General features: G+C 47.8%; 1 protein-coding gene across 2 annotated transcripts in view; it reads right to left on the bottom strand.

The window, feature by feature from the left end:
* The window catches only part of LOC144718843 (delta-type opioid receptor-like), a 29,447-nt gene that overhangs the window by 982 nt on the left and 10,657 nt on the right, over window positions 1–17,808 (bottom strand). The window contains exons 1-2 of one of the 2 annotated variants that reach the window (XM_078594412.1): window positions 3,240–3,268; window positions 321–682 (exon numbers count right to left, since the gene is read on the bottom strand). In XM_078594412.1, coding sequence (XP_078450538.1) covers window positions 321–682; window positions 3,240–3,268 — 391 coding nt within the window. Of the gene's footprint in view, window positions 1–320; window positions 683–3,239; window positions 3,269–17,808 lie in introns of those variants that run through there. The other variant, XM_078594411.1, reaches the window with a different exon arrangement.

The raw sequence follows: 17,808 nt of genomic DNA, 5'->3' as shown, positions 1-17,808 counted from the left end.
GGAATAAATGTGGGCTTATCCACCAGTGGTGCAAGCTTATCCATTGAATGATGTTGTAACACACCTGGAGTTAGATGCTGGGATATTGCAAATGGTAGATCATATCAACATCGCCAGAGTCAATAAGTCTAACTTGCTTAATTGGTGGGTAAACTGCTGTATGAATGGTTACAAACATTACAGCCCATTCATTGCAATTGGTGGCGCGGTCATGGTGATGTTCCCAAGACAAACATACACACGAGCTGAATATTATTATGATTATATAGATGCAGCGATGTGAACCCACAAAAACAATGAAAGCAAAAGGAGTTGCGCACCATTCTTATCCTGCTTGGTCACCGCAATGATCATGACGGGCAGGCCAATGGCAGACGACAGCGACCAGATGCAGATATTAACGAGCTTGGCCTTGACGGGCGTTCGGAAGTCCAGGGCCCTCACCGGGTGGCACACGGCGATGTATCGGTCGATGCTCATCATGGTGAGCGTGAAGATGCTCGTGAACATGTTATAATAGTCGATGGAGATGATGAGCTTGCAGAGGACGCGACCGAAGGGCCATGTGCTCATGAAGTAGTTGACAATCTGGAAGGGCAGGGTGCTGGTGGCCAGCGTGTCGGCCAGAGCCAGGTTGAAGATATAAATGTTGGTGGCGGTTTTCATCTTGGTGTACCTGCAGGCGAGATATAGCCGGAGTGAAAAACAGCGAAACAGTCAACACATGCGACACTCTGAACAAAATATGTCACTGCGATGCTCCAATGCGTTACAGTCATAGCCGGTACTTTATTTCAGCTGGAACAGTCCGGAATGGTGTTCGGGAATTATTTTAGCACCAAGCGACATCAATTTCGCCTTTTTCTGTCCTACAGCTGTTCATCAGATTATAGGAATACAGTAAAGGCTGCAATAGCATGGATTATAGGTGTACCTTGTGCTCTAGTGGTGGTGCCTTATGCTGTTAAGCCCGACTGCATATCAGCCCAGCTGCTTACCACAAAATATTGGGTGAGAAATTAATCCCTGATAATAACAATAGCTTTTTATTTTCTTGGGAGGGCAAGGGTTCAGATTTGAGATTTAATTAACTTTGGTAGTATTTTAATTTGTATATATATAAACAGTGGCTCATATGTTGCACATTAATGCTTTTTCCTTATGAAAATATGAACAATGTAGCATATAAATTAGGGGTTTGTTTGCTCGCTGGCTATAAACCAATAGTGTTTGTGATGTCTAAAGAGATAAAGAGTTTATATTTCAAATCAGAAAACCAAAACCAGTGCTACGGAGCAGTTTGCACATGTATATGAGTGGTCCGATTGCTGCAGCAGTGTAATTGCCTTCTAACTTTTCACCTTTTTAAAAATGCCAAAACTGAAAGTAGAATTCATTATTTAGGGCCAGTATTTCTACCGTAATAATATAGAGTGTGGTTATTCATTCTTCAAAATTACAGCATGCATTTTTTATGTTATCATATTACGTGTATTGAAATAAGACTGCACAGATTGCTACCGTGGCCCACATTGCTGGGGAGGCACACATTTCAATAGAATGCTGCACAGGTTGCTCCAGTCACTCACATTACCTTTTGCAGAGCACACGTAGAAATGGCCTTCATGCAATTGTCGGTATATGTTTCTGTTTAGAAAAACCCAGATAGCGATGTTGTATACAATAGATGTGGGATAACCTCCGTTCACAAGCAAATACACAAGATTGCTTTCGATGCTCCCATAAGCCGTGAATGATGAAGTCCATTGAAAGAGATGTATTAGGTATAAATAAATGGACGGAGGCGACGCGATATTGCCTCTGCTCCCATGCATGAGCCGTGTAATGTTGCTACGACTACGGAACCAAAGTTGAGGCAATCTCTGGGGGATTTCTCCACGAGAGAGCACTCGCCTCTTTGATTAATGGTTGGCACTGTGAAGAGCCAGACCTTTTCCCTGTGGAAATCTCTAAAGGTAGTTCTTCATGAAGTCTAGATGAGCGACGAGACTTGAGCCTTGCAGAAGACGAATTGCACGCATTTTCAAAAGTAACTGCAGTGTGCATCAACCAATGGAAGTGTTCACATTTCAGATTATTTACGTAAAATCACATTGTTACAAATGGCAACTTTGATAATGTTTAAGTTTCTAGATTTAAGGCCTGAAATAAAAATATCGTTATATATATGTTTTTAGTCTACTTTTAAATTAATCGTTATGGATGAGTGTATACCGTATAACTGTATGCGTGATGGACAGCATGGGCTTGCCTTCTTGCTTTAAACGATGTTTACATTTGGAGTCCTAAGTGGATCCATCTCAAATGGCAGATCGCTAAATAATTAGAAAATTATAATATGCAATTAAACAAAGAGTATCATGGGATCATGTAGTGGTGAGTGAGGAGAGATTATAATGAGTTGTATGAATATTTTAATAAACACTTCAGAAACACAAGGGCAGCCAACAACCCGCACTCTCATTGGGATTTCGGCTAGGGTTCTTTCTCAAAGTCAACTGTTTTGTTGTAGTGGGTCGGTACGAGACGTTCAGCTGCTCGGATATTGTACGTAAGATTGAGCACCAGGCATTTACGAAAGTGGCTTCCTGTCAAATGGGAGATCTGCAGGATTACTCATGAGTTGTGTCCATACAGATGGCTTTTCTGTGTGGGTTTATTCACATTTATAATGGGTAGAATTCAACAGTCTAAGAGTTGTTGAGAGCTTCAGTTTCAGTTTGAACTCCATGCGTTACCTCCCCGCCCACACCCGCCCCCACACTCGGCTTAACTTATCTTTCTTATCTACTTCTGCCCCCTGCATCACAAAGCTTCAGTTTGAACTCCAGGTTACCTCCCAGCTCACACCCCACCCCCACACTCACCATGCCCCCTCCCCCCCTCCTTCCCCCGCAACTATATAATTCCTTGTCACAGCCATCTCTTAGACACACTTAAGCGGTTGTGCTTTCGCTACGTTGTCCCCACCTGAAGACGGACGCTTGTGTTGCGCCCAAAACGTCGTGATTTAATTGAGTTGTTTTCATTATTTATTTCTTTTATTTATTTTTTACCTACGTGACTTCACCGAAAAAAACAAAGAGTATAGTTGTTGAGTAGTGTAGCATATATCATCACGATCATTATCATCATCAATCGTGATTCATCCAAGGCCTCCCCAAGCTTTTGCCGTCTCAGTAATGTAACGCAAAAATGTAATGCAAAAATATCCATCTACCACCCACATGCACAAAGCTGACCCCATTGCTCCAGCTCTGTTGTGAACGTTCTCTCTCTGGCTGCCACTCCTTCCTTTGGTTGCCACTCCAACACTATTCTTGACCTAAAGCAATCATCCCATACAAACCCAAGCCCAATACTTTTCTTCACAGTCAATATGATGTGTCCATAAGAGAGGTTTTTTTGGGGGGGTGAGATCCCGTGAATATACATGTCTCGTCAAACCCGTCACCACCCGCCAATTAGTAAGGTTTGTCACGTAAACAAAACGTGCCAATTCGTTATAAGTTCAGCACACCGATTGTGTGTTAGAGAGTAAACCCACAACATTTATAATTCGAGTATGATGTTTCGCCGGCAATTACAACTAGCATCGTCAAGCGGACAGCCAGAGTTGTGGAGAAATCCTCCTGCTTTATTATTTGGTTCTTTCGGTTAAGTCACGTCTAAAGATAAAATAATAAATTAAATTAAATAATAGAATACGACGTTTCGATTGCAACACAAGCAATCATCATCAGGTATAATGAAATAGCGACATAATATCTAACCAGAAAACTATAGACAGACATATTAGCAGACAGATATCACAAGATACATACATAGCGAGAGCAACACAGGTGACAGAGAGGGGTGATCGTCTCTGTGGGGTGGCCTTAAATAGACAGAGGGGGGGCGGAGGCAGAGAGAGGGAGGGGGGTTAGAAAAAATTAGCATATCAATGAGTGGTCCAAAAGAAAACGTGGTGCTGCGAGTACGATGGCACAGCAAGCAAGCCTGAAAATCAGGAGAAAGACACACTAAAATTAAATAACCTAGTAAAATATCGAAATGTAATGTAATACAACACAGAGGGTCGGTCAACACACAATTAACGCATAGCCTGGTTGATTACGTATTTCAAAGATTGCTAATTTAGAATTTAAGTGTTGCAATCGAAACGTCGTATTCTATTATTTAATTTAATTTATTATTTTATCTTTAGACGTGACTTAACCGAAAGAACCAAATAATAATTCCTGCAGTCACGAAAGTTCTAAAATTAAGATTGAACCACTTCTACGGGGAAGTTTTAAGCTTATCTTTTTTCTCTCTCTCTGGCGACTTGTTTTCTCTGCCTGTGTCCTCTTTAGAATGTTCACACTTAAATTCTAACTTAGCAATCTTTGAAATACGTAATCAACCAGGCTATGCGTTAATTGTGTGTTGACCGACCCTCTGTGTTGTATTACATTACATTTCGATATTTTACTAGGTTATTTAATTTTAGTGTGTCTTTCTCCTGATTTTCAGGCTTGCTTGCTGTGCCATCGTACTCGCAGCACCACGTTTTCTTTTGGACCACTCATTGATATGCTAATTTTTTCTAACCCCCCTCCCTCTCTCTGCCTCCGCCCCCCCTCTGTCTATTTAAGGCCACCCCACAGAGACGATCACCCCTCTCTGTCACCTGTGTTGCTCTCGCTATGTATGCATCTTGTGATATCTGTCTGCTAATATGTCTGTCTATAGTTTTCTGGTTAGATATTATGTCGCTATTTCATTATACCTGATGATGATTGCTTGTGTTGCAATCGAAACGTCGTATTCTATTATTTAATTTAATTTATTATTTTATCTTTAGACGTGACTTAACCGAAAGAACCAAATAATAATTCCTGCAGTCACGAAAGTTCTAAAATTAAGATTGAACCACTTCTACGGGGAAGTTTTAAGCTTATCTTTTTTCTCTCTCTCTGGCGACTTGTTTTCTCTGCCTGTGTCCTCTTTAGAATGTTCACACTTAAATTCTAACTTAGCAATCTTTGAAATACGTAATCAACCAGGCTATGCGTTAATTGTGTGTTGACCGACCCTCTGTGTTGTATTACATTACATTTCGATATTTTACTAGGTTATTTAATTTTAGTGTGTCTTTCTCCTGATTTTCAGGCTTGCTTGCTGTGCCATCGTACTCGCAGCACCACGTTTTCTTTTGGACCACTCATTGATATGCTAATTTTTTCTAACCCCCCTCCCTCTCTCTGCCTCCGCCCCCCCTCTGTCTATTTAAGGCCACCCCACAGAGACGATCACCCCTCTCTGTCACTTGTGTTGCTCTCGCTATGTATGTATCTTGTGATATCTGTCTGCTAATATGTCTGTCTATAGTTTTCTGGTTAGATATTATGTCGCTATTTCATTATACCTGATGATGATTGCTTGTGTTGCAATCGAAACGTCGTATTCTATTATTTAATTTATTATTTTATCTTTAGACGTGACTTAACCGAAAGAACCAAATAATAATTCCTGCAGTCACGAAAGTTCTAAAATTAAGATTCCTCCTGCTTTGGTTTTAAATAGAGGGCAAAAATGAGATGTCGTCACTTGTGAGCCACACAGGTGCGAACGCCAGAGGGGGGGGGGGGTTAATGTATGTATATAAATTACAATAGATAACCATTACCGGTTGGGTTATTCATAGGGTAATCAAACTACATTATGCATGCACACCATGCCTGTACATCCTGACGTTTTTGGCCGTGTCGGTTGGTAGCGGGTTTAACGACACATAACCCAAAATCTCTATTATGAATAATATTGGTCGTGAAAGCTTCCTGTTAAAATGACATCTCCATCTTGCGTTGGTCCTCTAACCCATGTGTTCCTCTTTCTGTCCCCCAATGCAATTCCAGACATGCACCTCTGCATGCTTCTTTGTGAATGTTTCAACTTTTGTTTATTAATACAAAATATTTCAGATCCATTCACTGATTAAAATCTTCCTTTCTTGGGGTAAATAATAAAAGCAACATACTGATGTAGTACATTAACGAAATTACCCATGAAAATTTGCCAAAAATGTGTTTACATTCTCTAAATGGAAAGAGTTATTACATTGATATCTATGTTATAATAGATTGAGGTGAATTCGTTAAAATAGGGATTGCATTATGGCTCGCAGTAAATATATCATCTGGCAAAAAACATCACCATCTCGAAACAACACAATGAGTGCCACACACTGAGAACAAATGAGAAATGGTTAATGTTTCTAAATTAAATTACCATGTCGCAGTTCTATATTTTAGAGAACATTTGCCTTTTCTCATTCCTGTTAATAAATAATCCAATCGACTATGTACTGGGTTTTGCATTGAGAACAAAACAATCAATTAATATATTTTTTTAATGAAATCAGTTTGCAGCTAATACAATTTCAAGTTGTCTTGGACGAGACTTGGAAAAGTAAGGTGACATTGATATTTTTTATTACAGTGTGATTCGTGTATCTTTTTTTACTACCGAGATTAATGATTCCCATTAGTAAGGATCACTCGGTAGTTTGTGCCCAATCATATAAGCATTTAGAAAAAGCATACAATTCTATTCACAGATGTTGACGAATGGAATGAGCTTTATTCTAGCTCTAATGCACCATTCCCAATGTCGATACAATGTTTATTACACATATTTGTCATTAACTCCATATGAACCATAACATTATTATTCGTTGCAGTGTTCGGTTTCCTTGGGTTTGAAAATCCATTGCTAGATACGTCGTGTAAACTGTTTAAAGGTGTAGATGTGCTTGACCTTGGCTTTTCAAAGTGTTTCCATGAAAGATGTGACCACTGATGCAGTCGTCAACTTCAAGCCCATTAAATCTTTACTTCTGGTAGAAGGTGGGATGGAACACTGCAATGAACATTAATGGCAGGCATCATGGCATGCTTATCACAAATGTCTCCATCTCCTTGGACTAATAGGGAATTGAACGTGAATGTCCTTACCATTGTGCACACTGCATTTAGGTATCACAATACCTGACAAATCACTGCGTATTAAAGCATTGATTACATCAAACTCGATTCGAAGCTTTCGTGACTGCATGAATTACTCTTTGTTTTTTTCGGTAAAGTCACGTAAAAAATAAAATCAAATAATAATGGAATACGACGTTTCGGTAGCGATGTGTCTTTGTGTGTCTCTCGGTGTGTCTTTGTGTGTGTCTCTCTCTACATGTGTGTCTGCCTATGCTGTTCACGTGTCTGTGTTTTATCATTCATTCTTACCTGTTGATGGTTGCTTGTGTTGCAATCGAAGCGTCGTATTCTATTTCTATTGATTACATCGATTTTCAGTCCTTTGCAATCCACTGCTAGATAAAGGTCTGGCAATACTCTGTCCACTATGATATTGTTCCATACATCACCACACTGGCCAGAACGAGTTGGTGAATGGGGTCCCAGGAGCAGTTCAAATGTCACTTGCCACTGACATTAACTTTGTATGTATGTTGAATTGTTTCCCACCTTACGTAGTCAACCGTGCTAATCTGAGGTGCGGGGAAAGGACAACAAACTAAACACAAAAATTAGTTTTAAAGAAATTCTATTCATCTGTAGTAACGCTCACGACTCGTTCACACCGGAGTTGGAGGCACACTTGTTTATTTAACACCAACGTTGTGACATACACATTTGAGGGGGTATCGGCCCCCTCACCCGTCTATCTGAGGACACACCTCTCTAGCTAACCCTAGCCTGCCTCTGAGTCCTCCACTAATGGGCTAGGGGAGGCTATCTTGGCCCGACACTGGTCAGTCGGGCCCGGTACCCAGAGTCCAGACCAGCACTGGCTCTGGCCCTGGTACCACGCCACTGGCTCGAGCCTGCGCGGTCCTGATAAGGACGGCGTACCAGGGGGAGTCCAGGGCTCTCTCTAAGACGTCTTCCGTCTTCTCTCCTTTAGCTCAACATCACTCCCGAGCCCTTCGATACATTCCCCTTTTATACCCAACCCCTCCCTGAGGGGTGGGGCCCCGGGGGATCATAACGACCGAATCGACCCCCCAGGGTGTCTGGCGCGGACGTCGCAGAGGGCACCTGCTCGTGCACTCATGTAGCCCCGCCTACTGTGTTTGTTTACCATAGGCTGCCATGCATAACGGGCTCTCTCTCTAACATCCCTACATCACTCCCCCCCGCATAGCATGCAGCCGTCCCGGCTGCCAACATACAAAAATTTGACAATAAAGGTGCCTTCACCCCCTGACCGCGCGTGTGCCTCACTATTTTTGAACAATAACAGGAACCAGAACAAGAACGCAACAGCAAGATGAGAAAACAACCCGTCGCACCCCCCCCCGAATAAATACGAATTCCGTAAAAAAAAACAGCCTATATACAATCAGCAGGGAACCCACCACGCACACACAACACACGGTGAAGCCAACATATGTACATCCGAGGAGTGGGGAACACACCACCCACACAACATCCAATGAACACAACAGCTATGTACACATTTTCCGGCCTCACAACAGTTTGCGCATTTTAGCGCGCGTCCTTGCAGCGGGCCCCTCACACGGGGTAACCGCGCGTGGCGGACCATCAGGTGGCAATTGTCCGTCTTGGGGTGAGCATTCATCCGACTCCGCGTGACCCTCGGTATCCGCAGGAGGGGTGATCGGGCGTGAGCCCGTCACTCCTGATGCACCTGAAGGTGGCACAGCCGGCAAGGCATTAGGTGAGAGCGACGGAGACGGACCCAGCGAGTCGGCCGACCCCCCACATGCTTGGCCACGCGCGTGTGAAGTGTGATTGTGTACCGCAGAGAAGGGTTTTAACCTAGAGGGGTGCACGAACCATCGCCGCTTCCCCCACTTGATGCGCACGCACTGCGGTCGTAACACCTCCACCACTTCCACAGGGCCCCGCCACGGCCGCACCAGTTTAGAGGAGGTTGCCAGTGGCACCTGGGGGCAGTGCAGCCATGCCTTGTCCCCCGGCTTCCACTGCAGCATGTGCGCTCGACTCAATCTGAGGCGCTCATTCGCCTTCTGACGGAGGTCAGAGTTTTGCATTGCAGCATCCCGTGCCTCGGTCAATTTGTCCAGATTAAATTTAACGTGGTCAGCCAGATTAGTTTTTCCCTGCGGCACGGGGATCTGCAACTGGGCATGAACAGGCGGGTCTGGTTCTCGGCCGTACATGAGGTAAAAGGGAGAAAACCCCGTAGCTGCATGGGGTGCCATCCGGTACGCCGCCAAGACCCCCTGAATTTGTAGGTCCCAATCCGTTTGCGAGTCCGAAACTTGTTGTGATAACATGGACGTGATGGTGCGATGCAACCGTTCGACCATCCCGTCAGTTTGTGGGTGATATGGGGAGGTCCGAATTTTCTTTGTGCCCAGGAGATCACAGACTTGTCTGAGTAGTTTACCGGAAAAATTTCTGCCCTGGTCGGTCAGCAGCCTCTCCGGAGCACCTTTGTCCAGGACATAACCCTGAACAAAGGCCTCCACGATGGCTGCTGCCGACTGGTTGGCCAGAGGCCAGGCCATAGGCCAGCGTGTAAAATACTCGACACCAGTCAACAAATATCTATTCCCCCTGGGGGTGGCGGGGAATGGTCCCAAAATGTCCAGAGCGACCAGCTCGTTTATCCTGGACACTTTGATCGATTGCAAGGGCGGGTTAGACTCCCGTGCCGGCGGTTTGCGTTGTGCACATCGAGGGCATGATCCCAACAAATCCCCAACATCCCTCGTCATGCCAGTCCAATAAAAATCAAGTTGCAGCAAGGCGAGAGTCTTTTGGGTCCCCAGGTGTAGGAGGCGCTCATGAGCGGCCCATACCACCCTGCCCCGCAACCCAGTAGGGACCACCAGCCGATGTCGACGCGACTTCCCGTCCCAATGCATCAGCAGGCCTTGGCACATTTCCCATGCGTCGGAACCACCTCTTTTTCCCCCCGCCGCACCGCCAACGCGACGTCGCCACCCGAGGAGGGAGACATCCTCCATCTGGAGGCGCCCCCAGTCAATGACGGGCAACCCCAACAGGGAATCTTTGCCCTGTTGTTCGATCGAATTAGTAACTACTGTATCGTCGTCGTTGGCGGCCGCCAAGACAGGAACCGATGTGTCCCCTGGAGGTCTGCAACGTCCAGACCCCAGGAGGCATGCACACTCGGAGGTGGTTGGCAAGCGCGACAGAGCGTCCGCGTTGGTGTGGCGAACGCCCTTACGGTATGTGGTTTGGAAATCGTAATCCTGGAGGACCTCCAACCATCGGGACAATTGTCCCGATGGCTGTTGAACCCTCAGGGCGTACTGCAGTGCCGCATGATCTGTGCGGACGGTGAAATGCCGACCGTACAGATATGGGCGATACTGTTGGATGAAATGGACAATTGCCAACAGTTCCCTACGGGTGACACAATATCGTTGCTCCGCTGGAGACAACACCCGACTGCCGTACGCAACCACACGTTCCACGCCGTCAACCACCTGGGAGAGCACGCCCCCAATACCCGTGTTGCTCGCATCGGTGTCGAGCAAGAATGGTTTTGAAAAATCAGGGTAAATCAGGGGAGGAGCGTTTACCAAAGCGTCCCGAAGGGAGCAAAAAGCAGCTTCCTCCTCCTGACCCCAGCAGAACCGAACCCCTTTTGATGTTAAAGCGTGTAGGGGTTTTGCTATAGTCGCAAAATTAGCGACGAAGCGTCTATAATACGACGCAAACCCAATAAAACTCCTAACCTCTCCCACTGAGGTGGGAGTCGGCCAGGAGCTTACACACTGCGTTTTGGCGGGATCGGTAGAAATACCTGAGCGTCCCACGATGTGCCCCAAATAACGCACCGACTCGCGTAACAAATGGCATTTTTGGGGCTTAAATTTCAAATTAGCAGCCCGCATCTTTAGGAAAACCGCCCGCAACCTCTGGAGATGTTCATCAAAAGTTTTGCCAAAGACAATAACGTCATCCAAATAAATCAGGCACGACTCCCATTGCAATCCAGCCAAAACCAATTCCATCAACCGCTGGAAAGTTGCCGGCGCTGAGTGTAAGCCCATCGGCAACCGGTTGAATTGAAACAGGCCGTGCGGAGTACGAAAAGCAGTTTTAGGCTTTGAATCATCGTCCAGAGGAAGCTGCCAGAATCCCGAAAGTAAGTCCAATGTGGAGAAGAATCGCGCTCCCGCCAAGGCGTCAAGCGATTCGTCCATCCGTGGGAGCGGGTATGCGTCGGCAACCGTAATTTTATTAAGGCGCCGAAAGTCAACGCAAAACCGCAACGAACCGTCCTGCTTCTTAACCAGGACGATCGGCGCTCCCCAAGGGCTGTTGGAGGGAGAAATGATGTCGGCGGCTAGCATGTCATCAACAGCCGATTTGACATGGTCCTTTTCGGCGGGACTCAACCGAAAAGGATTCTGGCGTATTGGCGCGCTGTCACCCGTATCAATATGGTGACGCAGCAGATTAGTGCAGCCCAAATCGTATTTATCCCGACTGAAAACGTCGGAAAATTCCCTTAGTAGTGTCTTAAGACGTTGACGCTCTAAATTTGACAGGTCCGTCGATCCCGCACAAAGCGCCTCGAGCCACCCTTCATCGCTGTCCGAATGTGGTCGCGGTGCAGGGACAGCGCCGACATGACTCGCGACGGGTTCCTCACAGGGCACCGGCGTTGCGTGAGCAAGCACGGTCCCCTGTGGGACCACCACCGTCTGCGAGCCCACATTGAGGACCACGATGAAGGGTTCTCCTTCCCCTCTCACTATGGTCTGGGCCGGGAGTAAATCAGGTCCACTGACCCCGGCCCTAGACGGTCCCAACAGAACCCCTTGAGCCCCAATGCCCTTAGCGAAGGGCCGCCGAAGTTTCAAAGGAATCAACATTTGCGCCCCCGGAGGAACGCGCACCGTTCTATCTACGAACGCCGGCACCGTCGCGAACGCCGTCCGGCTCGTAGCGGGGGATGGCAGAAACGCCATGCGTCGGCCCGATGGGAGCTCAATGCATCCCTGGTCGATTAATATCCTAATCGGCATTTTGGCCAGGAAGTCCGTCCCCAGCAGGCACGGAACCGCCAGCGAGGAGGAAACAAAAATCGGCCCAGACAATTTAATATCCCCGACACAAATTTGGGCACGAATTTGTCCGATGATGCCAAGTGAACCCCCGTTAGCAGCAAAGAATGGCACGTTAACAGGCATCAAAGGACGGCTTTGGGCAGGGAGAATGTTATAAATCAACTCCGAAATAATGGTCGCCGATGCTCCTGTATCGACCAGGATGCGCACCTCGACCCCATCGATGTGACCCACAACGGCCGACGACCCTGACGACGCGGCTACAACCCGATGGGCCAACACGGACCACTGGCTGGGTTCAATCTGAGTACCCAGAGCGGTGCGTGTTGGTGCCATGGTACGCGATATTGGCCCCCCCTTCGCTGCGGTGTTTGAGTGTGTGACGGGCGTGTGCGTGGGCCAAGCATGAGGGGTGCCGCGACTCGCCGGATTATGATGGTGGAGCTTGTGACGAGGGCCGGCGTCCCGTTGAGGTGTCGTCCTGCGCTGCCCAGGAGAGCGGCACCCCGAGGCGACGTGGCCCCGGATGCCGCAGTTGTAACAGCGTGGAAGCGCTGGTGACGACGATGGATGTTGTAGACGGCTTGAACCGGCCCGGTCCTCCCGTACTCCCGCTCCATGCTGCCGTTGATGGTCGATGGCGCAAACCTCTTCCGCCGGGAGGGTGGCTGCAGCGACGGCACGCCCGCTCGCCGCCTTGCTGGCCTTCCGTCGTTGAGAGGACAGGTTTGCGTGGAGAAGACGGGCCGCTTGGAGGGAGCACATCTCTGCATCGTCCTGTGCGACAATGACGATGTCTAAGTCGTCCGCCAGCAAAAGTATCTTCTCTGTCACCATGGCGTCGACACCCTCGTCATCCATTCGTGGAAAGGCCTCCTTCGCCAGTGCCAGGAGGCTTGTGCGGTACGCCAGGGGCGACTCCTTCGTCCCCCGCTGGCGATCGTAAAAGAGTTGGCGACAGTCCGATGGTGGACCATATACCGCCGACAGCACCTGCATCGCCTTCCGCAGCGTGGAGCGCCTCTCCTTCGAAGCCGATGTTAGAGTGGCGAGGGCGTCGCTGTCGAGAAGTGCTGGCAGCGCGCGGAGAGCCTCGGCGTCTGTCCACTGTGCCATCTCCTGGTGAGCGAGGAAGCGCCGCTGGAAGCCGCCCCAGTCGCCATCCTCGCCCACAAATTCCTTGAGTGGAGGTAGCCGCTGATGTAAGGCAGCGGCTGCAGAGGAAGAACGCACTCCCTCGTCCGCCTCACTCAACTCAGCGTCGGCACGAACCAGCGATGGCATCGCCGGTCGCACCCGTGGTGACGTTCCGCCCGTTGGTGGTGACGCGGCAGGTACTGTACTCCCGCCGTTGGACGCGATGCTTAGAGCGGCCACGCCCTCAACAGCAGCTGCAGCGATGGCGGGAGTTTCAAAATGTTGCTCCGTGGAAATGGCGGGAAGGCGCTGTGATCGTCGGCTGCCGTTGCCCCGTGGCGGTCCCGCAGCCCCCAGCTGCGTGATGGTGTCGAGCATGGCGGCTGCGGCGTACAGCAGCTCGGTCAGCTTCGCGTGCGCCTCCCTCAGCCCCTCCATCGACGGCTCCCCTTCCTCCAGCTGCTGTGGCGTGGATGCGCCCAGCCCCGGCTGGTCGATGGCATCTTCAGCCGTCTCGGGCCCTCCGACTGCAGTGGTGTCTTCTGCCTCTGGTACCCCGACTCGAGTCGTCCGGCGTGTATCCATGTTCGTACTTTGTTTCACTTCTGACGCCAGATGTAGTAACGCTCACGACTCGTTCACACCGGAGTTGGAGGCACACTTGTTTATTTAACACCAACGTTGTGACATACACATTTGAGGGGGTATCGGCCCCCTCACCCGTCTATCTGAGGACACACCTCTCTAGCTAACCCTAGCCTGCCTCTGAGTCCTCCACTAATGGGCTAGGGGAGGCTATCTTGGCCCGACACTGGTCAGTCGGGCCCGGTACCCAGAGTCCAGACCAGCACTGGCTCTGGCCCTGGTACCACGCCACTGGCTCGAGCCTGCGCGGTCCTGATAAGGACGGCGTACCAGGGGGAGTCCAGGGCTCTCTCTAAGACGTCTTCCGTCTTCTCTCCTTTAGCTCAACATCACTCCCGAGCCCTTCGATACATTCCCCTTTTATACCCAACCCCTCCCTGAGGGGTGGGGCCCCGGGGGATCATAACGACCGAATCGACCCCCCAGGGTGTCTGGCGCGGACGTCGCAGAGGGCACCTGCTCGTGCACTCATGTAGCCCCGCCTACTGTGTTTGTTTACCATAGGCTGCCATGCATAACGGGCTCTCTCTCTAACACCCCTACACATCATTAGACCTCCTTTGCCAGTATAATAATTGGATTTTCCCCCTTTTTTCTGGCAACAAAACTGAAACCTTTTTATAAGGATTCATGTCTGCATTAACCACAATACTTGCAGTCGAAATGCAATCAAAAACACACTGATAACATATGCATTGTCCTTCAAACTGATTGGTCCACACCAAGGGATGGGTTTCTTTTGAGCCTCGACCCAATTGGTGCTCGACCAGAGGATGCCAAAAGGCGTACAGCTCAACGACAATGCACTATCAAAGTAATGAGGGCTCGGGGTGAGCACTTACATCATTAGACCTCCTTTGCCTGTACCAATTGGGTCGAGGCTCAAAAGAAAGCTGTCCCTTGGTGTGGACCAATCAGTTTCAAGGACAATGTATATATTATCATAGTGTGTTTTTGTTTGCATTTCGACTGCAAGTATTGTGGTTAATACAGACATGAATCCTTGTAAGAAGGTTTCAGTTTTGTTGCCAGAAAAAAGGGGGAAAACCCTATTATTATTAAATGAGTTTTCAATCAAAATGTAAAAGTGCATAGCTCTAGTGGCTTCCTAATATCGGAGTAAGAGCATTCTAGTCGGCCGCAAGAGCGCATCCGAAAGTGTGTGATGCAGTGACCGTCTTTGTTCGATGGCTGAGCCAAAAGCCGCTGTGGGGTTGACCAGAGTTCGCTATCAGCAAGGTATTGTGGTGCATTTGTGGCAAGCACTTTGTGTGTCATGAGTGCGACCTGATAATGCATTCGTTCAGTAACCGGAAGTCAATGCAGCTCAGCGAGCACTGGATGGACATGATCGGATTTTGCAGTATCCGTCACGACACGTACCAAAAAATGCTGTACATGCTGCAGCTTGTTAATGTTTTTTGCAGACATCCCGTAAAAATATTTAGTTGCAATAATCGAGCCTTGCTGATACAATGCGACACGCCACCGTGACTAGGAATTGAACTGAGGTCGCGAGGTTCATAGCCTGGTGCAAGTTACTCGGTTAATACAATAACTCATATTTCTCCATTGTGGAACATTATGGGTAATACAATAATAAATGGGCAAGGGCTATTCTTATTTAGTACGTGAGTATGGGTCTTTTGGATAAATGTCTTACAACAGTATAGGTACCATGCTGAATAGGACCCACGGTCCTTATAATGTCTGGACAAGCTAAACAGCTTTTGCTTTTGGAAAAATAGTGGTTATGCCGCAGTTTGTCATTAAAAAATCAACCGGGCTCTCTTGAGGTATGACCAACTTAGGAGAGAATCTGTTACTGTCTACTGGCTATGAGCAAATTACCCAGAGTGTTCCCGGTGTGACAGGCCGTAGTATACCCTCAGGCCGTAGTATACCCACAGGCCGTAGTAGTAGGGTTAAAACGTCCTAGGCTAGATTATACCCGGGTATATTATGGCCTAGACCAATTTATACTCTAGAGTATATTATGGCCTAGGCCAAATTATGCCCCTCGAGGCCAAATCATACCCCCATGATAGTAATAGTGTTGAGCGATATACACATGAATTCGCTGTGGCCATGATCTCGGCATCTGTTGCCCAGACTCTATCACGAGAGATGCCAGAGATGTTTACATATTCATTGACATCTTGGTCCAAGTAGTCCTGTAGTTCTTAGTTCCTAACTCTAACCTTATTCTGTGACTTCCCGACAACAGTTCAATGGAATTGCACGCGTATTCGACTTCACTGGCTTCGACTGCTTTTAAAAATGCTTCAATTGATCAAATTGAGATTCTTACTTCCATTTATACGCTTTTTAGAAATCGATTGAAGTTCGTTGTCGGGTGTTCTCTGTATGGATAATTGCCTTTAAACTTTCACATGGGGCATATTCTGGCCTGGAGGGGTATGGTCTGGCCCAGTCTAGTTTAAACCCCCGGGTATAGTTTAGCCTAGGACACTTAATCCCCCCGGGTATACTCTGGCCTGGGCCAAACTATACCCGGGTTTAATCGGGGCAGGGGTTATTTTAGTCTGTTACACCGGAACCCTAGCAGGCTGGAGTCTAGACAGTTCTTGAATGGGATACCAACAGAACCGGCCCTAGACCTTTGGGGGCCCTAAGCAAAATTTGGTTGGAGGCCCCTTTGATGTATGATTTTTTTCACCCACTAGCTAGCAGTGATTCTAGGGGGCCCTCTGCTGGCCACGGGGCCCTTTGCAATTGCAAGGGTCGCTTAGTGGCTGGGCCGGCTCTGGATACCAATATGCATAACGGCTGTTGTATGAAGTGGGGTTACTGCGTGGAAAGCAGATTTCATTACAGGCAAATCCAATGTTGTATACACGGTGACGAGATGTTTATTACCTCGCCTGGTCGTGGGTTTGATCCCAACCCTGACGCCTGTATATTTGGAGTTTGCATGTTCTCCCCGTGGTCGCGTGGATTTTTCTCCGGGTCCTCCAGTTTTACCATCCAAATTTAGAAACATGCGTTTCGAGTATTTGACTGCTATAAATGTTCACATGATAAGCCACTTCGTTGCACTATCATTTGTGGCCAGGTAGCTTCTGAAAAAGAGCTATATAGCTCAGTGGGCCTTACCTGGTAAAATAAAAAATAGTATAATAAACAGTAAAGTCTCACACATTTATGCCTTGACCAACCCGCACTGAGCAGTCTGGTGAAGTATGGTCAAAGTACCCCTTACAACCCACAGAGCGTGGGGAGGCCTTCATCCAGCAGTGGATTGCGGATTGACAAAAGGCCGTACATGATTGTAATTACTGCCCAGTAATCCACGTGACACATCTTGTAATCTATTATTGAGCTCAGTGGTACACAGTGGAGCCATTCATCATCTTGCATTTGGATTTTATTTCGTAATGAATTCAAATTGCACATGACTAATGTCTCAAGACTTAAGGAGGTAATACATCACATTTGTCTTTATTCATATTCAAGGACGGGGCTTCATGTCAGCTAGCACAAATGATCACGTGACTGCAGGTGTGTGTCTGTTCGTAGGGGGTGGCGGGGGGCATAGTGATTAGCTAAGAGCCTGGAAACCGAGTCTCTCACGATTAACATCAGCGACGAATATCTTAATCAGTCATGGATCTCCCCTTGGGTGACTCAGCCTTAAATTAGTACCTGGTGCAGTTTGTAACCATCATCACTGGCGTGGTGCTGGTCATACAACCCAATCGTGTACCGTACGGCTTTCATTGAGCACTTGCCCCAATATCTTGTGCAGGTTAGAGGAGGAGGGGGCATCTTTGTCTTCATTCGTAGCCTATTGGCTGGAAACGCTCCCTTGGCTCCGAGTGAGCAGTGCATTTCTATGTCATGGCACGTTGCGGTCACGAAATGAAACGTCCGTAAAACATCACGGCCAC

The sequence above is a fragment of the Lampetra planeri genome, chromosome 5, assembly GCF_965212315.1.
Source record: "Lampetra planeri chromosome 5, kcLamPlan1.2.h2, whole genome shotgun sequence".
Classification (NCBI taxonomy): domain Eukaryota; kingdom Metazoa; phylum Chordata; class Hyperoartia; order Petromyzontiformes; family Petromyzontidae; genus Lampetra; species Lampetra planeri.
This window is presented reverse-complemented; position numbering and strand designations above follow the sequence as displayed.